The sequence below is a fragment of the Diceros bicornis genome, chromosome 3, assembly GCF_020826845.1.
Source record: "Diceros bicornis minor isolate mBicDic1 chromosome 3, mDicBic1.mat.cur, whole genome shotgun sequence".
In the NCBI taxonomy this organism is placed as follows: domain Eukaryota; kingdom Metazoa; phylum Chordata; class Mammalia; order Perissodactyla; family Rhinocerotidae; genus Diceros; species Diceros bicornis.
The window spans coordinates 96,902,646-96,925,593 of NC_080742.1; the positions used below are offsets into that span (position 1 = coordinate 96,902,646).

Sequence of the window (22,948 nt, forward strand, 5' to 3'; positions counted from 1 at the left end):
TTAAGATTTTATTTATTTATTTATTTTTCCCCCCAAAGCCCCAGCAGATAGTTGTATGTCACAGCTGCACATCCTTGCTGTATGTGGGGCGCGGCCTCAGCATGGCCAGAGAAGCGGCACGTCGGTGCGCGCCCGGGATCTGGGCCCCAGCAGCCAGCAGCAGAGCGCACGCACTTAACCGCTAAGCCATGGCGCCGGCCCAGGGTCTGATTTGTTTTGAACAAATTATCTATGTGAAACTCTCCATTTATACAAGATAAATCAGGGACTTGTATACTGTATAAATGGACAATTCACTTTGCAAAAGAATTTTTCATGGGATTCTTATAAATGGTGAATTTTCCTTGATGTGTAAAAAATATTTAATAATGAGGTAAAGTCCATATTACACCTTTTATAGGACTCCATCTGGTATGCAAAGGAAAGCCTGTGTGTTTGGCTAAATACTGAAACCCAGAGGGGCATCCCTCTTGCCAGGCACCAGCAGGGGGTTTTGGGGTGCCACCAGCTGGCTCTGACAAGGAAACGGGCTGGCTCCTGTTAGCCTGGGGGCAGACCTGGTCCGGAGGACAGATTATGGCTGATCTTCAACCTCTGAGTGCCTAAGAATCACCTGAGAGCATGACGGGGCAGAGACCACCCACCCACAGGGCGAATTCCCAGGCTCCACCCCTCTGGCCAGAGATCCGGATCTAGGTCTGGAGTGCGGCTTTTAAACAGGCAAGCCAGGGGATTCTGAGGAAGGCACACCGGACTACCACACTTTGAGAAACACAGTCCTAAAGCTCTGCCCTCAGTCCTATTACCAGCCCTATCCCCACCCCAAAGCCTGAAGCATCACCCAGGACCTGGGGACAAGGGGTGGGGAGAGGAACGGAGCAGGTGACCAGGAGAAGGGCGCGACGGCCGCAGCCTTCAGTCCCTACGGTGGGCACACAAAGGAAACAGACCAGTGCCCTCTCAACCCACAGCCCCAGAGCCCATCCCACCCAGGACGACTCCTTCCCTGCTGATCATTCTTCCTCGCCCTTTCCAATCTCGGTCCTCGCCCACCCTGTCCCTGCGGGTCCTTCGGCCCGCCCCCTCCGCGCTGGGCCCCACTCACCTGCGGCTCCTCGCGGGGGCGGTGGGCACCGGCTGGCCCTGGCTCTGGGCCTGGCTCTGGCCGGGCGGGGGCGCTGCTCGCTTGCGGGCGGGCTCCATGCCCGCGGGGGCCAGGCCAGGTCGCACGGCGGGGCTGCCCATGTACGGGGAGCCCGGGGGGCCCATGGGCGCCCCCTGGTGGGGCATCCGGGCTCCAGACGGCATCCCGGGGCGCTGGGTGGGGGGCGGGAGTGAAGCAGAAACAGGCGCCCGCGGGTCAGACCACGGGCCCCGGCTCCAGGAGCAGGGAGCCGCGTCTCCCCCACCCCAAGCCCCCCGGCCAGTGACCCTGATGCCGCCGGCGTGAGCGAGGGGTGGGAGGGGCAGGAGCGCCGGAACCGCGCAGCTTTGGCGGAGGGGGCTTTGCGTCTGGCTGCAGAAAGCTAACTGAAGCCAGGCAACTGCACAGGGCATTGCCAGCCTCGGATTTGAGGAAGGTACCATGAAAATGAATATTTAACGGCGCCTTTTCAACCTTTTCAAAGAATGTGCACATTCACATGCTCCTCTGCAAGACAGACTGAGTGGGTCCTTCCATCTCCACTTGACAGATGAGGCAACTGTGGCTCAAGGAGAAAAGCGACCTAGCCAAGGTCACACCGCTCCTCCTGGCAAAAGCAGCCACTGAGCAGTCGTTTCCCGAGGGGCCAAGGGTTTTTGCCCTCCGCTGCTTCCTCTAGGTTAGGGGCTGAGGTCCCTGTTGCGACTCCTGCCGCCCCTCTTCCCATTCCCTGCTTCCCAGTCCACTTCCTGGACTGTCCTGCCTTGCACTCACCCTTCCCATCTTAACCTACTCTTCTCCCTGGGCCCCAGCTTTTGCCCTCTTAGTCCCAACCCCCACCCCCTTTGGCTGATTCCAAGTCTCCATACCTAGATGCTTTGCTGACTTAGCCCACTCCCATAATTTGCTCCCAAGGTAAAGGCTGGAGGCAGGGCTGGCAGCAACCTGAGTGAGCTGAGGCCAGACCCTGCCAGGATTCTCTGATTGGGAGGGCAAGGGACAGCTGGGCTGGGGGTGGGCTGCCCAGAGGGCTTGTGTAGGTCAAAGGCAGCAGCATTTTCTCTTATATCCATCTCTCTCTTCCTGTCTGCCTGGATCACCAGAGATGGTCCCATCCTACAGACTTTCTCTACTTCCCACCCCCACCCCAGGCAGGGCCCAAAGGGGGCCATGGAGAGGGAGACAAGCAGGTGTAGTCCCTAGCCACTGGGATGCAAGTTCATTGAGTGAAGTGTTCCATAGCCTTCTTAAACCTTACTTGTCCAGATTCCAGAAGAGGGATTGGGGAAGGACAGAGGGCTATAAAGTGGAGGGTGGGTGAGATGGGGACTGGGACAGGAGAGCAGGAAGGAGATTAGGGAGCAAAGGATGCAGACCCTGTAACCCTGTTATCATTTAAACACCACCCACTGCACCCCCAGAAGTGCAGCTGCCCCCAGGCACAAGGAGGAGCCTGAGCTTGGTGAATCCCTTCTAACTGCCAACTCTCCCTCCTGTCCCTCCTGCCCTGCACTATGTCTAACCCTAACCAATGCCCCCCCCCACGCCCCCCGCCAGCCAGCTGTCTCTGCCCATCTCTCCCACAGTGAAACCTGCCTGCCCACGTGTTGGCCTCCCCCACCCCACCTGACCTTGTCACTCACACTCCAGAATGGAGCCCAGGCACTGCCACTCCCTACGAGCACATATGGGGCACGGGGAGTGGGGCAGTGGGGCTCACAGCCACCCAAGAACTGAAGCTCTAAGTTGGCCAAATAAAAAAATCCATGTGCATAGCCGCTCTCCCTCCTAGATGGGCCTTTTTAAAGGGACTTCCCCAAGCAGCAAGGTTAGGACTGGAAACTTGGCTGACCGACACAGGCACCCCTGGGAAGTTACCCCAGAGATCCCCGGGGCTGGAGGACAGGCCGCCCCAGGGAAGCCCCTTTTCCCTACCAGATGCTCTCCCACTTATCAAGGACAGCGATACTCACTGATCTGCACAAGAGGCCCTGAGAGGGAGGCTCCCAGAGCCCCCAGAGAGCTGTGCCAGCCACCAATGAAGGGCCAAGATTCTAGGGACTCTGGCCTCCCTCACTGAGAACATGCCTTCCTTGGGGTCACAACCAAATTTGGCCATAGTAAACCTGACTGCTTCCTCTATACCCGGCTCCAACCCCAGCACCCATCCCAAGTCCCGAAGCCCCTGCCTCTCCCATTCCACTGCCCCCCACATCCCTGCCAACCTGGCCCCTGTTGCCTCAGCTTGAAGCTCCCATCCCCGCAGGTTGTCCTGGGCTCCCTCGGCTCCCTGCATGCCTTCCAAGTCTGCTCATGGCAGGACGTGCTGCCCTGCCCCTTTGGTCTCTAGGCCTTGTGTACCTGACTCCAGCCCTTCCTTCACACCTTTGAGGCATTAAGGACATCAGCTTCTGGTGGCGGAGTCTGCCAAGGGGATCCTCAGATCCCTTAACTTGGGGTCTGTCCCTAGAGAAGGCCTCTCTCTGACCCTGATGGCAGAGTCCATCAGTGAAGCCCCAGAGCCCTCCTGCCAGGATGCAGAGGTTGTTCAGCCAGAAAGCTTCCCGCTCACAGTGCCTCCAGGGTCACCTGCTCCTTGCTCCCAAGACACCATCAGAGAGACACTGTCCCAATGGATGAACAGACAGCCCAGCCCAGCCGATGCCATGTCCCCCACCCCCACCCTAGGGCAAGGGTAACACCTGGGCCCACAAGGAAAAGAACGGAAGACAACATGTCTGGTACCGAGGGGACCCCCACTTGAGGGGGCAGTCCCCAAGTCCCACCCCCATCCCCTGACAAGAACCCATGCAAACGCCTCCCTTCCCCGCCCGGACACCCATCCCTGGCCGGCCGCCTGACGACGTGTTCGGGTGCCAGGGCGCCAGCACGGTGGTGGCGCTGGGCCGCGGGCCCTGGCGCCCCCAGCTAGAGGGGTGGGAGAGCGGGACCCCCCTGCTGGTCCCTCCCGATCATCCCTCCATTCAGCCCGAGCCAGCTCCTCACCCTCCCCCGCTAACTTTCCCCCACTCACCACCCCATGGACCAGAAACTCAAAAAGTTTGCTTTTCGTGGCTTTGCGCGCCCCTCCGGCAACTTCGTCCGCGGCCATCGGGGTGGGCTCAGCGGCTCCTCTCACTCTCTCTCTCTCTTCCTCTTTCTTTCCCTTTTCTGCCTTTTTTTTTCCTCCAACTCTCCCCTCTGAGTCCTGCTGGGCTCTCTCACACTTCTACTCGAGCGGAGTGGGGAGGGGGCCCCTTCAGGGCTGCCCTGACGGCCCACGGCCCACGCCGCCGCCGCCCGCCCGCCGCCGCCGCCGCCGCCGCCGCCGCCGCCGCCGCCGCCGCCGCGGCTGCCGCATTCCTGCACTGATAAGACAGAAATAGTCCGGCGGCCCGGGGTCTGCCTGTTGACTCGGCGGGGACAGAAAAGCCTGCCTTTCCAACCCTCGCTGTCCAAACAGCGCAGATAAGCAGCGAGGCACGCCGGCAAGCCCGGCTCCTGGGCGCTGGGCAGCGCCACTGCAGCCCGAGGCTGCCCGAGGGCCGCGGGGAGGGGACGCGAGGGGAGGTGGCGAGGGGCTCGCCGGCCACCCGGGCTCTCGCCACAAATAGTTTCTCGGTTAGAGAATTCGCCGGCAGGGCCAGGCAGGGAACAGTCAGTTCCAACTTTCCCCCCAAGTGGCTCCTGCTGCATTTCTGAGGCCCTTTCCCCAGAGACCTGGCAGGCCAAGTAGGGAAACATTCTCTGGAAGGAATCCGGGGGGAGCCGGAGCCCAGAGGAGGCCTTCCTCCTGCACCAGGCCGGCAGTGGTGGGTGTGCCCAGCGAGGCGGTGTCCCCCTGCGTCCACAGATGTGTGCGCCCTTGTCTCGCCCGCCGTGTGTGTCTGCACCCTTGTGTGGGCACGGCGCGGTGGCTGTGGGTGTGGATGTTTATGTGCGTGCACAGACAAATGCCTTCTCTGTGTGCCTCCCTCCACGAGAGCCTCTAGTGCGTGCGCGCGCGTGCGGGTGCGTGTGTGGCAGGACATGGCCTGTGTCTTCCAGCGCCGTGTGAGTCTATTTCTGGGTATGTGTCTTTGTTTGTCTCTATGTGAGAAAGTGAGGGCAATAGGGGAAGTATTTCAGAAAGAGGGAGGTGGATTGGGCTGGCAAGAGCAGGAAGAGAAACATGGGGGAGGCAAGGAGCTGGGGTGGGTGCCTGGGTGGATGGGTGGAGGAAGTGAGGCAAGCAGGCCCTGATGGCTTTGGAATGGGCTGGTGGTGGGAGACCAGGGGAGCTGGGCCGGCTGGGTATGGTAGGGCCAGCCTCAAAACCCCAAAGAAAGCAGGGTTATGGGGTTATGAGGGAGCCCCAGAAGGGGCAATGCAGAGGAAGCTGGCAGTCCCTGGGGTACAGGAGGGACAGGAAACAGGAGGAGCAAATCCTGAGATCCCCAGGCTGGGAGCCCTGGCCCCGCCCATGCCTCCAAAGGCCACACCCCTCTCTCCTCCTGGAGGAGAGGCCCATGGCTTTGGGACAACAGTGGGTCAACTTTATGGGCCTCCTGGGGCTGCACTGTCAGAATCTAGGTGAGGATGGGGCGATGCCTGGGGGAATGTGTTGGAAAACTTATTTGAAGTTAAACCCTGCAGACCCAGCATTACACTGGGGAGTCCTGACCCTCAATGTTTCAGAATGCCTTCAGAGGTTGGGACAAAGAACCAAGGGAGTGTTCTGCTCCAGGATCCTTCTTTGCCTGCGGCCTGACTCCCTTGGGCCCTGGTTGTGCACCTGGCTGTCATTGTCCGTTTAGGTGCCCACTGTCAATCCCCTGAAAGGCCAGAGAGGACGTGTGTCCAGGACACCCCTCCTCTACGGCCGGCTTAGCAGGGGACCTAGAGATTCCATTCCTATTAAATCTCTACCCAGGCTTCCCCCTAGAGCCACACATACCGAGACTGGGCCCTGGTGGGGTGGGGATGGGTGGGCAGTTGCCATAGGCCATGAAGGTGGCTACTGGTAACCTGGAGAGGTAATCTCTCTAGTTTGTCCACTAACCTCTAAAACCTGTCACTCATTCCCATTTCTAAGCCTCTGCTCCAGCTATTCTTTTGCCTGGAATCCCTCTACTGCTCCTCTGCCTGTCCAGATCACATTCATCCTTTAAAGCCCATGTCTCGCCCCACCTCCCCCAGGAAGCCTTCCTGGTCCCACTCCTATGCACAGGTCTTTCTCTTCTCCAAATGCCCATTGCCATCCACCCTGCACCATGAATTGGCACTTGACTGACTAATGTCTGATGTGCCCTGTGGTTCACGTATATTAGATTTGGTTTCCCAAATAGGCTGCAGCTCCCTTAAGTCAGAGACCGGTCTTTAAGTCCCACTCTCCCCTCATGCCTGGACACAGGGACTTGACATGACCAAATGCCTGCTAACGCTTGCAACCACCCAAAGCTCAGTGGGCCAGTGGACCGAGCTCATGCTCTGACACTTACCTGGACGTGTGAGTCACCATGGGCACCCCACCCCCCATGGGTGCTTCTAGCATGAACACATGAACCCACAGGTCTTGGAGGTTCTGGGGGACTGGGCAGGGGCAGTCACCTCTAGGCTTTGTGTAAAGCTCAGAGTTCTCAACTCTTGGAGAGGCCTTTTGGGAAAAGAAGACAGCAGAGGAGGTGGATGGGCACCCCAGACTGGGCAGCTGAAAAGTTTGAGGGAAGGGCACGAAGGGCAGTGGGAACACCCAGCATTTGTGAGGGGCTGGTCTTGGTGGTGGAGGAGATTGCAGGAGGTGGTTAGACCAAAGGCTCTGGTGGTACCTGAGGAGGAGCCCACAAGTCATTCAAATCTATAGATAACCCCCTCCAGGGCCACCCCAAGACCAGGGCCTCCCCCTGCAGCCCCCTTTCTGGGAGACATTCTTATGTGTGCACAGACAACAGATATATAGTGCATACACGCCCCAAGGCACACACCAATGCAAACGCCAAAGGGACAAGGAGCCACGTAGATTTTCACACACAGGCACACCCTGATCACCTCCACATCCCACTTGCAAGGCCCAATTCACAAGGCACCCGCCAGCAGACAGGTTTGCATGCTGCTTTTACGGGGGCAACCCTAAGTGTAAGGACACAGGAGACCCTTCAGACTAGAAAGCAGAGGCGCCAGTGTGGATGTCCCAACCAGGACTCCCACCTCACACAGGCCAGGAACCCCGAAGTCTCAGCCCCAGAAGGGCGCTCAGCAGTGCCATGCCGCTGGCTCCTGCCGGTGGGAAGGAGGCCCAGGGAAAGCCCGATTCCAGCAGGCAAGGGGCTGTCCTCCAGGCCGGACCGGGCCCTTAGCCGCGGCCAACTGGCCCAGGTCGAGCTCCGGGCAGGCCGTGCGCGTGTCCGGGCACAGGGCGGCCGCCCGGAGGCCCGGAGCCGGAGTCCCCCCTGCCGTCCCCCCATCTCTTCTTCCCTCGCCGAAGCACCACCAGCACCAAATGGCAAAGCGCCTCTCCCCGCGCAGGGAGAGATGCGCCGCGGCCAGCGGGATGGGCTCGGCGCCCCCTCCCCCCACCATCACCGCGCCCGAGCGCTGGGGGCACGTCCCGGCCCGCGGCCGCCCGCCCTCACCCTCGCCCGCGGGGGCCCGGGACAGCGGCGGGAGCCGGCCCGGAGCCGGCCCAGGCATGCGCACTGCGGCCTCCCTCCCGGTGAAGGTCAGCCCAGGGCCTAGCTGCAGGACTCAGAGGCGGCGGGGAGAGGCAGAGGAGGGAGGAGGGATGCAGCGAAGAGACTTAACTCCTTCCCTGCGGGAAGACGGCCACCGAGGCTGGGGCCGGAGCCCGGAGTCCCACCCTCCCCGCCTTCTGTGGAGGTCCCATTACGGGGACCGGCTCAGGGGGAGGGGGGAGGAGGGGGAGGGAGAATGGAAGAAGGCGGCTAGGAGGAGAGGAGGGAAGCTGGAAGGGGAGAGGGAGGAAGGCAAGGGAGGAACAAAGGAAACCAGACTGAAGGGAGAGACCTCTTCCCGCTGCCCCTTTTCCCTACACCCTACACCCCTAGCAATAAAGCCTTCCTTAGCAGAAAGACATCGCGTGTGAGTGTGTGTGTATGTGAGAGAGAGAGGGAGAGAGGGGGAGAGAGAGAGAGAGAGAGAGCGAGAGAGCGAGCGAGCGAGCGAGCGAGCGAGCGAGCAAGTGAGGCCACCTGGAGCTCTCAGGCTGCGGACCCAGTGATTTCTATGTTCTGGCGCATCCCTAAACCCAGCCCCCACCTTCTCCTTTGGTCACTAAACCCCAGGGCATGCCAGGGGCCCCAGAGGCAGCTCTGACCCAGCCTACCTGCCTGGCCTAAGTCCCAGGCCCCCAGGGAACCCTGGCTAGACCAGAGATGGGTGGAGGGGAGTCTGCACCTTAACCCCCACCTCTAGTGAGGGGCTTCCTCCAGCCAGCAGACAGGACATTGGCAGACCAGACCAAGGGCTTTGTGGCACAGTCCTCCTCCTCCTGGCTACCCTCACTACTCTTCCCAGGCCAGAGTAGCGCTGCGTACCTCCCTCTTTGTGCAAGAATGTTTCCGTGCCCGGGACACCCTCTGCTACTATCGAGGGGGCAGTCTGTCTCTCTGTGACTTCACCTTTCTGTGTCAGTTTTGCAAACGCACACAAGAGAGACAAATAGGATAGAAAGAAGCAAAAAACAAAGAAAAAGTAGGACACCTAAACAGTTGTGTGACCTTGGGCACCTCGCTGGACCTCCCTGCCCCTCAGCTTCCTCAGAGTAAAAGGAGGGGTGTAGTCAGAGGATTCCTAGGGCCTTCCTGCCTTGAAATCCAAAGATTCCATAAGACAGAGACAGGAACCAAGACAGACGAGGCAGGAAGGAGAGAGAGACAGAGACACAGAGAAACAGGCCCACACCAAGTAAGGGGTGCTGTCAACCCGCAATGAAGCCTGGACCCTGTCACCCACACCACCATGTGGTCAGCCTCCTGCCAGCAGGGCAGGGCCTTGCCTTGGGGTCCAGAGGCCTGCAGGATAAGCAGGTGCATGATAAAGGTTAGCTGAATGAGTCAGTCCTTCCTCTTGTTGCCTGCGTGTGTTTCCTCAGTCTAACGGGCGCGATGTGACCCCCGTCCTGGCCCCTCACATACTCCTCACACATGATCACTGCAAACATCAGGCTGCTGAAAGTGCTGGTCGCAGGAAGAGGGAAGAGCTGGGCCTTGGGCTCTGAGCATCTGTATGCCCAGAGGGAAGGCACATTTGGGATTCACAGAGAGTTTTCTCTCACTCTCCTCATGGCCGCCACTAATTAAGTCTCGTGTAGCAGTTTACACCCAACAGCTTGTGGCGCTGTGCAAAAAGCAGCCACACTGGCCTAGTCCCCATTTTGGGGAGGATGGGGTTGGTCTGTGGGGCAGTGTTTATGGGGAATCCTGAAGGGTGCTATAACTGCCCCAGCCCCCCTCCTGTGGCCTAGGGGTGGAACACGGGGTGTGGCTCTGCCTGGTGGGGTGGCAGGTAGGTGTCCCACAGAACCATCCTTGCTCCCCTACCACCCATCTCCCTTTGGACCAACTGGCTTGTGGGGCTAGATTCAGGGGCAAAAGCAAAAGGGATCTGGGGCATCTGGACTCACAGGCTGTCAAGATTCCAAGTCACAGCGAGCCTCTCTCTCCTTCCAGAGCATAGGCGCCTACCTTGCCCCATGGCCTGCTAGTTGCCCGGCACCAGGGCTAGGAAACCCACCTATCCCCACACACCCTGTCTGGCAGAACCCATCACTCCTGCCCTGCTCATGCCCCACAGCTCCCAGGCCCTGGCTTTCCTCTATCTTGGCAGACAGGAGCCCCATCCCAACACCTCTGATTCCTCTCCTCTCTCTCCCACAGCTCAGTGCTCCCTCATGACCAGTGTCAGGACAATCTCCTGGTGACCTAAGGTCCTGCCCCTCAGCCCAGGAAGCTTCTGAGCTTTCAGTTACTGCTCTGATCAGGTGGTCAGAGGGATTTCTGCCAACCACTACATTCTGAGGTCTAGGATGTCACCTGAGTGAAGAAAATTGAATAGAGAAAAATTTCATCTGCATTTCCTTAAAGAATTTTTTTGGAAAATTAAACCAAATGGCAGCGGGCAGTAGAATGTATAGATAAAACATCCACGGAAGCAACACATGGACCTGGTCTCCCAGATGTCTTCAACTCCATTAGGAGTCAAGGGTGAGTCCTGGTCACAGATCTGAAAGGGCACTTTCTACTCTGCATTGACCCTCTCCCCTCCTAACCTGACACTCGGCCTCTCCGCCAAGGTCTGCCTTGAGTGCCCCTGCCTTACTGTCATCATGCCCTTCCTCCCTGTGTCAGGCGCCACAGAAAGACCCAGACTCCCTTCAACTTCTGCAGCCTCAGCTCCATAAACCTCTGCATACCCCTCTTCTGCTCCCATCTCCCACCAACCTGAACCCTTCTACAGTGTGGTCTGTCATAGGTAAAATTTCCAGTACACTCGGCCACTTCTGTGAACATCCCTTTGGCCTTCTTGCCACAGAAGCCAGGCTCCCCCCTGAGGAACTGCTTCCCCTGAAACCTTCCATGCGGTAGCAGTGTTTTTCCCAGAGCCTTGAGGTGGGGTAGGGACCCTCCTTGCCCCTCCCTGCTGCTTCCAGACCCCTGGCTTTGCATCTTCCCCCACGTACAGCACCTCATTTCTTGAGGGTTCTGGCTCCTGCCTCAATGTCTCTCCCTCTAGCACGACTCCTGTTCTCTTGTTGCTGCTTTTCAGGATCCTCGTGGCCAGTCCTTCCCACACCTCTGGTCTCTTGGTTCCTTAGCCACCTCTCCTCTAATGATCCTCCACCCTCCCTCAGCCACTCACTCTAGGGTCATCTCTTGGACCTTGTCATTCCAGCAGCTGCAGCCCCCACTCCCAGTATCAGCCTTGAGCACCCCACTCTCTGACCACCATCTTCTCTCTTTGCAGCTCACTCTGTCCAGCTCCCTGACCTCCAAAGCCCGTGACTCCACTGGAACCTCTGGTCCACTTCTCTGACCCGTACCCCTCATCACAACCACACCCTTACATATACTCTTTTTTTTAATTATGGTAAACTATACATCACATATAATTTACCATTTTAACCTCTCTTGCATATACTCTTGACTCTCTTACTTAAGAGTTAAATCCAGCTTCGCCAACTCCTCCCCTGCACCCCATACTGAACGTGGCTGGAGAAAGACACACTACCGCCCTGAGCTGGTCTCACTGCCATCTCAGGAGCACGGTCATCACCCACCCCAGCTGCCCAGCCGTCCCATTCTTTCCCTAATCCATTGACGTCCTTTCCTGCTCCCGCTCCCCAGGAGTTTTTCACATCTTCTCCCTCCTCCAGCCTCCAACTCTTCCTCCCCCCTCCTCACTCCCAGCTGATGCCCTTGCTTCTCGCTTCCCTGAGAAAACAGAAGCTTCTGAAGAACTTCCAGAGACTCCCATCACATCCTCCCACCTCCCGGCAACCCTCTCCTGGTTCCTACAGCTGAGTTATCTGTGCTCCCGTCTAAAGCTGGCCATCCCCTTGTGTACTAGCTCCCCGCCCCTCTCACACCCTCAAGGACATTGCTCCAGCAGTTCTCTCCCACACCATCGAGTCATCAGCTCTCCCCTCTCTACTGGATTACTCCCGTCAGCACAAGAAGTACTGTCATTTTCCCATCTCAGAAAAACTCTCACAACCCGCCTATCCCATTGGTTACTGCCCAGCTGCAACAAAACTTCTCAAAAGAGTTGTCTACATTTGCTGTCTGCAGTTCTCCCTGAATCCCAGTCCCTTCAGGTGCACATCCCACTACTCCACTGAAAATGCTCTTGTCAGGGCCACCAGTGACCTCCCTGTTGCCAAATGCAGCCATCAGTTCTCGGGCATCATCTTGCTTAACCAACTCCAGCATTCGACACAGTTCCTCACCCTCTCCTCTTTGAAATACCTTCTGTCCTTGGCTCGTAGGACACCTCTCTCTCTCTTGGTTTTCCTCTTGCATCCCTGGCTACCCCTTCTCAGTCTCCTTGGCTGTTCAGCTCTCCTTCCCTCTCAGTGCTGGAGCACCTCAGGACTCAGTCCTTGGTCCTCTTCACTTCTCCACAGTTGCTTCCTTGGCGATCTCATCCATCATCCAATCTCATAGCTTTAAATACCATCTATGTGTTGGCAACTCCTGAAGTTCTCCTCCGGCCCAGTCTTCTCTCCTAATCCTTAGACTCATATATCCAATTGTCTACTCAACATTTCCACCTGGATCTTTGATCTTTAATAGATAGCTCAAACTTAATATGCCCCCAGTGAAGCTCCTCCTCTGCCACCTCATACTTGGCTCTCTACCCACAGTCTTCGCCCTCCTTCCAATTGCTCAAGCCCACAACCTTGGAATGATCCTAGAATCCTGTGTTTCTCTCACACCCCACATCCAATCTGCAGGCAAGTCCTGTTGGCTCTGGATCCAGAATCCAGCCCCTTCTCACCTCTCCACTGCGACCACCCTAGTCCAATCCATGAATACTGAATAGCTTGCTTCCAACCTTCCCCCAACAGTCTATTCTCAACAGTCTATTCTCTTGGTTCTCAAGAACCAAGGTGGTTCTTTATTTTTTTATTTATTTATTTTTATTTATTTTTGTGAGGCACATCAGCCCTGAGCTAACATCTGATGCCAATACTCCTCGTTTTTTTTTTTTTTTCTGAGGAAGACTGGCCCTGGGCTAACATCCGTGCCCAACTTCCTCTACTTTATATGGGACACCGCCCCAGCATGGCTCCACAAGCAGTGCAGCGGTGTGCACCTGGGATCTGAACCGGTGAACCCCGGGCCGCCGCAGCGAAGCGCACGCACTTAACCGCTTGCGCCACTGGGCTGGCTCCCAGGGTGGTTCTTTAAAAAAGGTGTCAGATCACATCACTTCTCTGCTCAAAACCCTCCTAATGCCCCCATCTTATTCCGAGTGAGGGCCAAGGTCCTACAGGTCCCAGGACCCAGGCCCGTCACCACTCCCTGCTCCCTCTGTGCCCTCACTTCCTGCCATTCCCTCACTCTTCTCTCTGCCCCAGCCTCTGGCCTCCTTGTGGTTCTTCAGAAACTCCAGGCATTCACCAGCCTTGGGGCTTTAAGCCTGCTGTTCCCTCTACCTGGAAGACTCTTCCTCCAGCTGTCTGCATAGCTAACTCTCTTACCTCCTAAAGTCTTTGTTCAAATGTCCCCTTCTCAACTGGGCACAATCTATCCACCCAATAAAAACTGCAGCCTTCTCCCTCCCCTCCACCCTCCTTATCTCTTTTACTCTGCTCGATTTCCTCCCATAGTACTGCATATCTTCCACCATTCTACATAATCTACTTACTTGTGATGTTAGTGTTTTTTTTTTTAATCTTTTTTGTTGTTGTTGAGGAAGATTCACCCTGAGCTAACATCTGTGCCAAGCTTCCTCTATTTTGCATGTGGGTTGCTGCCTCAGCATGGCTGATGATGGTGTAGGTCTGTGCCTGGGATCTGAACCCATGAACCTGGGCCGCTGAAGCGGAGTGTCCCAAACTTAACTGTTGTGCCATGGGGCCAGCCCCTGATGTTAGTGTTTAACTTCTCCTTCCCCCGTTAGAATGTAAGCTCCAAGAAGGCAGGGGTCTTTATGTCTTGTTTGCAGATAAATCCCAAGTATCTGGCACGTGGTAGAGACCCTAATATCTCAAAGGTGTAGGTAGAAAGAGGCCACTCTAAGTCAACTCAGGATTTCCAGCAGCCTGCCAAATGCTGGAGGATGTTCCAGTCTGAGCTCATGTTATCACAGAATTAATAATAATATCATATTAGGTCTGTACTGGACTTGACTGTTGACCAAGCACTTTCATGCACATTAACCTGTCTAATCCTGACAGAGACCCTATCAGGTGGGTATTAGGATTCCCATTCTGAAGATAAGGAAAAGGAGAGTCTAAAAAAACCATGTGACTTGCCAAAAGTCAAAGTTCTATTATGGGGTGGGGCTGGGACTGCAACTTGGGTCTCCCAACCTCAAGGTCCCTGGGTTCCCTCCTTCACCCCAAGCTGCCTCTTGACATCCCCTTGTGTAGTGCCTGCCTGCTGGGAATAGTCACACACACACACACAGGCCCCTCCATCTTCCCCAAACACCTGCTTTTTAAAGAAGGAAATCAAGATCCCCAGAGACCTATACATTTAAACTGAATTACCTTCAATTATCTTTTAAAATACACCCCAAAAAACTCAAGCAGATTGTTTCAAACATTGGGAATATAAATTCTAGAAAATTTGCCATCTACTTGTCTAAAATAAATTTGAGTGCGTTTGAGGAAGAACCTTTAGTTCCTGTGTAAGAATTACCTTTGCCAAAAATGAATCCTAGTTAAACTCTGAACAAGCCCCTCGCTCTTGTGGGTGGGGCAGCGGGTGGTTCCGTGGCTTCTCCTGGCTTTATGGGTGGACAGACACTTGCGCGTCCCTGTAACTCCTGGGTGGGAAACAGGCACACAGACTGCCATGTCAACACGCCTCCCTGTCCGCCCACCAGCCACCTCAGTATGTGCTTCCTTTGGGAACATGTGGCTACCCGGCCATAGGGCATAGGCAGACAGTGCCCTGGGGCAGTCCCAGTGCTACCTTGTCCTGCCTTCCTGGTGCCACTTGGTGGCCATAGGTCTGGAGAACTCAGAGGGTCCAACCTGGCCTAAGAGGGGTAGGAGAAATGATCTGAGCAAAAGACAAAAGGCTCCATCTGTGCCCAGAGGACCGCAGCTTTCTCAGGGAACCAGGCAAAAGCAGCGGGATTGAGAGAGGATGATCTGCGAGGCCCGTCTATAACCAGGGATTTCACAGTCAAAGCCAGCTCAGCCTCTCTTGTGTCCCCACACAGCACACCCTGGAAGTCAGACCATGCTTTACTCTTGGGCTGAAAGAACTGCAGTGACAGCCAAGAGGCCTCATGAAGACTCCCCGTGGAGCAGGATAGGGAATGGGAGGAGGGGTGGTCTCAGGGCCTGGACTTGCTGGGCGCATCGCCCCTGGATTCTGCAAACCTTTGTAAGTAAGTCCGGCTGGTGCCCCCCGCCCACCTGTATAACGAGCCCACTCCGGGTAGCCCCTCAGCCTGCCCTGACTCCACGGCCTTGCTCCCACATCTGGGCTCTTGCCTTGGCCATCGGAACCGAGTCTGTCTTGGGCCAGGGCTATGATAATGGGGCCTGACTGCCCTGCCCATTGCTCCAGTTCTTCTGGGGTCCTGTACTCCTCCCAGCCCTGAACCCACTGCCCTGGGTGAGGTCTCTGCAGGCTCCATCATGTGATGGCTCTGAGCTTGGACTCCAGAACAGGGCTTCTCAACCTTGGCAATGTTGACATTTTGGGCTGGATCATTCTTCATTGTGGGGGCTGTCTCATGTACCTTATGATGTTAGAAGCATCTCTGGCCTCTATCCAGAAAATTCTACCAGCACCCTCCCCCCAACTCCAGCGTGACAAACAAAAATATCTTCCGACATTGTGCTTTGTCCCTGGAGGGTGAAACTGCCCCGGGGTTCAGAATCACTGCTCTAGAGTCAGACAGTCTTGGGTTCACACCCGGCTCAGCCACTGAGTGACCATAATCTTGTACAAGTTACTTGACCTGTCTGAGCCTCATTTTCCTCATCTGCAAGACAGGGACCCCCACACCTGACTCACAGGTGGATGTGGGGATCAAGATGAGGTCGTGTGTGTGCAGAATTCAGCACAGAGTAAACACTTACCGAATAGTTGCTGCTATGACTAGCTTCCTGATGCTAAGGCTGCCTCACCCTGTGGGCTTGGTGGCCGCTGCTCTGCCCTGCCTCTGGGTCCTGGTGGTCCTGCTGCCAACCAACCCCCAGCGAGGTGAGCAGTGAAAATAGGACTTCCCTAGAGGCCTTCAGCTGCGGGGCTGTCCCAAATGCCATGGAGGGTACCTATGAGGGGTTGGCCAGGCGATTATTCATAGCAGCTAATTATGGGGGCTCTGGAGCCCGTGGGGAGTCTGAGTTCTACCCAAACCACTGGAAGCTTCCTTGAGCAGAGAATCACCACCAGTGGCATTAGTATGCAGGGTGGGTCTTATGTGGGAAGCCTGTGCAAGCAGCCCAGAAACTTGGTAGGGGCTGCAGGAAAGGAGGGAGAGGGAGACACTCAGCAGCCACCACAAGTAGCAAATCAACTGGACTTAAACCTAAGAATTCGTGAGGCCACCTGTTGGGTCTAGGGAAGCTGAGGTTTGGGAGCTGCTGCTGAGGCATCTGAAGGAGAAGCAGGGCCTCCTCCCATACCCATCCCCTCCCCAGATTTAGTGGGCACCTACTATGTGACTGTCTTGTGTGAAGTGCTGCTGATTCACATGCTAGACACACCCTCAGCCCTCGGGACTCGATGAGCTTGAGGACCAGAGAGGGACTGATGGGGTTGAAGGCACCAACAGGGTGGGAGATGTGAGAAGCTCACGTCAGCTCCTGCCCCAGGATGGCGGCAGCTCTGGCATGAGGTAGGGAAGAGTGAAGGACCAGTGCATCCCATTCCAGAGCTCTGGGCTTCCTTATGGAGAAGAAAGGCAATCACCCCCTACCAGCTGCCTCCGCAGAGGTGCTGTGGCTTGGTGGGGTGTCTCACCTTGGTGGCAGTGGTGGAGAAGCCAGCAGCTGCAGCTGTGCCTGGGGGTGATGGTGCAATCCATGAGTTCCTAGGAACTGGGCCCCAAGTACCTGGGAGGCAGCGGGGCCGGCCAGGGCCGAGCAGCAGCAGCAGTGGAGCCGGCTGTGGGGCTGGCTGTGGGCTAGCCGCTGCACCAGTGGCGCACTGGATGCCCAGCACATCCGTGGGAACAGAAGGGCTGGAGGCCTCCCTCTGGCTCTGCACATTCCCACGTGAGGAAGGTTGGAGCTAGGTGAGGAGCCAATGCTCCAGCAGCCAAGGGGCCCCAGGGATTCCACAGTGGCAGCGAGTCAAATTGTCCCTCGGGGCCTTGGTTCTCCCTGTGGCAGGTATGACCCAGGGTCACCTCCTGAAGCTTCTGGCCACCTAGAGCTCATCTTCTCCCTCCTGCATAAGACATGCTCCAAATTCTGAAGGCAGCTATCAAAGTCCTTCTGTTCTGAGTTGAACTGTGTCGTCCCCCCCCACACCAAATTCATATGTTCAAGTCCTAACCCCCAGCACCTCAGAATGTGACCTTATTTGGAGACAGGGTCTTTACAGAGATGATCAAGTTAAAGTGAGGGCATTAGGATGACCCTAATCCAATAAGACTGATGTCCTTATAAAAAGGGCAAATTAGGACACAGAGACAGACACGCATAGAGGGAATATGATGCGAAGAGACACAGGGGGATGACGGCCATCTACAAGCCAAGGAGAGAGGCTGGAACAGATCCTTCCCTCACAGCACTCAGAAGGCACCAGTCCTGCCAACACCTTGATCTGGGACTTCCAGCCTCCAGAACTGTGAGACAGTGTACTTCCGTTGTTTAAGCTGCCCTGTCTGGTACTTTGTTACAGCAGGAAAAGGAATCCACCCCCAACACCGCTCTTCACTGTTCCTATGTGGGTCTCCATGCGACCTGCCTGACAGTCCGTGTGCCACCCGGGCCTCTCCCCTCACACCCTCTGGTTTGCCTGAAGCCACTGAAAGCATGGCGCTCAGAACAATGTGCTCTACTAGCACAACGCAGAGCAGAACCTGGGGCCGGAAGACCTGAGTGTGAGTCTTTATTCCACCACCTATTGACAGGAGCACAAAAGTGCCAAGTCATGTCATCCTCTCTGAGCCTCAGTCTCTTCATCTTTAAAATGGGTATCCCATCATCTCACCTCTCACTGGGTTACTGTGAATAGCAAAACAGTAATGAGAGGACATATGTGAAAATTCTCTTTAAGTCACGAAGGACTGAATAAAATCAACTGTTATCAAGGCACCGCTCGTTGGTAACCACGCATCCCACTTTGGACCTGTAAGGAACTCACTGTCAATTAAAACCTTAATTCTCTTTCTACTCTGATTGTGCCAAAACATGTCTCCCCATGCCATACTTACAAAGTTGCCTTTCTGCACTCAGGAACAAACACTTATATTTATTTCCATTAATATTCATCTTGTAAGAACCGGCCCATTATTCTAGCTCGAGAGCTTTTGAATCTCAATTCTGTTATCCAATATATTTACCATCCTTTCCAGCTGTGCATCATTCATAAATCCAGTGAGCATGACCTTCTCTCTTCATCCAAGTCTTTGCTGAACGTATTGAAAAAGGACAGGCACCAGGACAAAGCCCTGTCTCCAGACAATTTACACTCTTTGGGCTTCGTCCTCAACAGGCAGCAAATTTTCTCAATCCTAGTAACATCCAGTGATGTGTTGGAATGTCATGTGGGTAGTCTAAAATCAGCCATGATAGGAGTATTTATACCATGGAAATTGGCAAATGATCCAAATTAGATTTCAGCTCCCCCTTCCCACCCTGTCAAGAGCCAGTTGTTAAATATTTACCAGCACACCTCTGCATCCAGCCCACATTTATGTGTCATTCTCAAGATACTGGGAGAGCCTCTGTCAAACACCTCCAAATGAACACATATATCTTTATGGAGCTTAGTAGCCTACAAAACAGTTCAATATGCATTATTTAATTTGGTTCTTTAACATCCCAGGAAGCTGAAGGGCTGGATGTTACTACACCCATTTTAAAGACGAGGGACACAAGGTTAATGATCGACTCAGAGCCAGAAAGTGAACTAGTGTCGAAGGTGGGGTTCTGACTCCCATATTCTGATTTTAAGGTCAATGTGCTTTTCAGTTCTTCATCCAACTGCACCCTTACCCGCTGGTAGTCAAGGTGCCCCGACCCCCTGAGCAGTCACTGCTCTGGGTTAAAACATAGACAAGCAGACAGGGGGATTCTACGAGAGCCCCTGGCCTTCCCATTAGCAGCACATCATTGAGGATTAATGAACAATGCTTCTCAAAGTGGGGTCCTTGATCTCTACTTGGGAAAGGATTCTCAAGTTTTTGCCAATACTCTTTGCACTTTGTCTATAACTCATTGATGACAAGAGACTACCTAAAGTGACAGCAACTCTTAACGCAATGTTTCTCAAACTGGGGCCCACTGACGCCTGGGGGCCCTCGAGTTCTTGGGGTGAGACATGCTGATTTAGGGTTCTGGGCCTGAGAGATAGACAAGATGACAGGTGATGGGTGATGGGGTAAGGAAAGCTCAGGTGCATGTTGCAAACCAGGCAAGGCAGACAGGTTTCGCTTAGCCCACACTGTCTTAAACGTTTTTAAAAAATCTTAAAAATTGGGAGATTTCACATAAAAAACCAAATTTCCAGAATCTCTTATAAAACTGGAAATCTGGCAACACAAGCCCACCAATACACTTGGAAACAATCAGATGGAGTTGAGGAGGGGCTGTCCTTTTTTGAAGGTGCATGAGCTCTCCAATTCACCACGCCTCCCATTCTCTATTTAGGGTTGCAAACTCTAATGCCCCAGAGACCCAGCTATTAATGTAAATGAGTGGCGTGGGCTTGGCGCACGATGACAACTAGGCTTTGACCTTGGGCCTCAGTGCTGGGGTAAAGGAGGATGGCTGGGGCCTGGTGAAGGGGGAGCTGCTTTGCCCTTTCAGGCCACTGTGGTTGGGTCCTGCACACCTCTGAGGGTGTGGTGGAGAGACCCCAGCTGGGACTCTTGCTCTAACCACTGGGAAGTTACTTAACCTCCCTGTGCCTCAGTGTCTCATCTTAAAGTGATGACAATAATAACAGCATTTACCTCATAGTGTTGGGGTGAGGATAAATCAGCTAAACCATGAAAAGTTCTTAAAACAGTCCTTAAAACTCACAATAAGCCTCAATCAACACCGGCTGCTATTACCCTGACTCTGGCCTACTTGGCTCCTTCCCTTCCCGCTGTAGCTGGTCTAGAGTCTCAGGCGCTGCTGAGGAAGTGAGGTGGGGCTGAGGGCGCTGTGGGGGTGGGGTGAGGGGAGTCCTGCCAGTTAGGGCTGTCATCCACCCAACAGGCATTTTTTGAAAGGGTTTCTAAGACAGGGTTTTCTCCTGAAGGAAGAGGCCAGGGTAAGATGAGGGTGAGTGTGGTAAAGTAGGGGGCCAAAGGGGAAAGTGAGGCAAGAAAAGGCAAAAGCAAAATGATGCGTCCTGCTGGGTGGGGGCAGGGTGGAGTGGGATTGTAATTGAAGCTGGGGCCCAGCTTGTCCTCCTCTACTGAGACCCCTCCCCCTCCCGCAGCACCTCCTCAAGCCCACCCACCTGGGCGCCTGCTGTTGATTCAGCTGCTGAAACCCGACCAAATCTGTTCACAGCCCAGCAGAGCCAGAGGACCACAGGGCCCTCCCTGGGGCCCCACTGGCTCACTTTATTTTTCCCAACTAAAAACTTTATTAAAGGCAAAGAAGGCAGGCCTCTCAAATATGCAGATTGCATCAGGCTGGATGGAGAGATGGGCTCAAACTGACAAGGCGAGTTCACAGATTCGAGACTCCCTGGCTGGTGGGAGGAAAGCCCCCCTTCTTCCTGACTCCAGGCCTGCATGAGCCAATGGTGTCATGGCAGCGAGAATAGCAAGCTGGGCCTGGAACCAAGGGAAACCCTGGTCACAGGGTCCACAGATGCCACCTGGAGCGGGGGCGGCGCTGAGCATCGCATTTTTTTTTTTTAATTATTTATTTATTTTTTTTTTTCCCCAAAGCCCCAGTAGATAGTTGTATGTCATAGTTGCACAGCCTTCTAGTTGCTGTATGTGGGACGCGGCCTCAGCATGGCGGGAGAAGCGGTGCGTCAGTGCGCACCCGGGATCCGAACCCCGGGCCGCCAGCAGCGGAGCGCACGCACTTAACTGCTAAGCCACGGGGCCGGCCCCTGAGCATCGCATTTTAACCCATGTGGGGCGTTCTCGGCATTCACTATGTTCCGGGCCTTGTGCAGAGCACTCAGTACTCAGCGTCCCACTGCATCTTCATAGAAGGGACATCAAGCCCTATCTTACAGATGAGACACTGAGGCTCAGAGAACTAAGTCCCACTTCCCAAGTCGGCCTAACTGGTAAGGGGCAGAGCTCATCTGTTAATGGAGCTTGGGTGGCTCAAAGCCTGTCTGACCCCACTAGGTGGCCCCGCCCCCCCCGACTCTCCCGGTGGGCAGGTGGTGGTGAGTGGCCTGCACATGCCCCCAGTTAAGGGGCACCTGAACAAGCCAGAGCTGGATATTCCTGAGAGCAGACACGAGGGATGTAGAGAACTGCCTGCAAAGGTCCGCGGGTGGGCAGATGTGAGAGAAGCAGAAAGGAGTTTATTCTCATAACTCCAAAGGGCAAGACCAAGGTCACAGGGAGGAAGAGCCTCCCTCACCACAAGAACTACTGAAGGTGGAACGAGCCTCTGGGAGCACGATGAACAGATCCTGTTGGAGAGGGACTGCCCGGCGTGGGCAAGAGCACCTGTGTGGAGCAGCTCAGGTGTCAGCGGGTCAAGGTGGGCAGGCAAGGAAGGCCCACCCTCGGGTCGTGGGGCTGTAGAGAGGGCGGGGCCCACAGTGCAAAGGGATCCCAGGCTCATTTTAGGGTCAGCTGGCAGAGCCACCTCCTTCTCCCCCTATTGCCTCCTTCATTTGCTCGTTCCTTCTGTACTGTGCTGAACAAGACAGATGAGTGTGTGCCTTTAAGGAGCACTACGAGGAAATATTTAAATTTTTGGCATATGCTACAAACAAGAAGGTAGGACTTTACACCTAATGGGGTGGAGAAAGTGTCTCTGGAAGAAGTAGCATTTAAGTCAAGACTTGAGTGATGAGAGTACTCAGAGAGGTGAAGGGAGTTGGAAGGGTGTTGCAGGCAAAGGGAACAGCATATGTGAAGGCCCTGAGTGAGGGTAGCAGCTCGAAGCCCAAGAGGAAACGGAAGATAGAATGGCTCAGGTCTGTGTTGTAGGAAACCCTGGCTACCCTGGTGGGTTGGGGTTTGGGAAGGGGGCCAGATGGAGTGTGGCCAACTGTTAGGTGGCTACTTCAGTGGTCCAGGCAGAAGACAACAGCGGCATGGACTAGGGTAGAGACATGGGAAATACGCAGATGTAACTGAGATTTATCTAGGAAGTAAAATCAAATGAGGGGCTGGCCTGGTGGTGTAGTGATTAAGTTCACACACTCCGCTTTGGCAGCCTGGGGTTCGCAGGTTCGGATCCTGGGTGCGGACCTACGCACTGCTTATCAAGCCATGATGTGGCAGGCGTCCCACATAAAGTAGAGGAAGATGGGCACGGATGTTAGCCCAGGGCCAATCTTCCTCAGCAAAAAGAGGAGGATTGGCAACAGATGTTAGCTCAAGGCTAATCGTCCTCACACACACAAAAAAATCAAACGAAAGGATGAGGTGATTGTTCCGATGGAGAAGAAAGGGGTAGGGTCAAAGGTCACTGCCAGGTCTGTACTTGAGCCTCAATGTCACTGTCAGTGATGTGGCTGGCCCTACCCCCACTGCATAGGGGACCCTGCTCTCTGTCTTCATGTGTTCACAAGGAAACTTCTACTCTATACCCCCAGAGAGAAGACTCAGGAATAATCCTGCCACCTCTCCCCATCCCACTTCCCCTTGGGAGGGGCTTGGTCTGATGAGGGGGTGAGGGTCTGATACCTACTGGACAAGTTCCTCTCCTCAGTCTCCACAGTTAGCCCTTCCCTTTGGGCAGTCTGCTGACAGGAGGGAACATCTCCTCCTGTTCCCAGGCCCCAGGTAAGCAAACCCAGGTTA

The 22,948-nt window shown here is 55.2% G+C and overlaps 1 protein-coding gene across 2 annotated transcripts in view; it reads right to left on the minus strand.

Annotated features, from left to right (window-relative positions):
• SMARCD3 (SWI/SNF related, matrix associated, actin dependent regulator of chromatin, subfamily d, member 3) overlaps nucleotides 1–22,948 on the minus strand; it is a 32,383-nt gene that overhangs the window by 5,764 nt on the left and 3,671 nt on the right. Inside the window, exons 1-2 of one of the 2 annotated variants that reach the window (XM_058533445.1) lie at nucleotides 4,179–4,389; nucleotides 1,106–1,317 (exon numbers count right to left, since the gene is read on the minus strand). In XM_058533445.1, the coding sequence (XP_058389428.1) occupies nucleotides 1,106–1,317; nucleotides 4,179–4,256 (290 nt within the window). In that variant the 5' untranslated portion in view covers nucleotides 4,257–4,389. Of the gene's footprint in view, nucleotides 1–1,105; nucleotides 1,318–4,178; nucleotides 4,390–22,948 lie in introns of those variants that run through there. The other variant, XM_058533452.1, reaches the window with a different exon arrangement.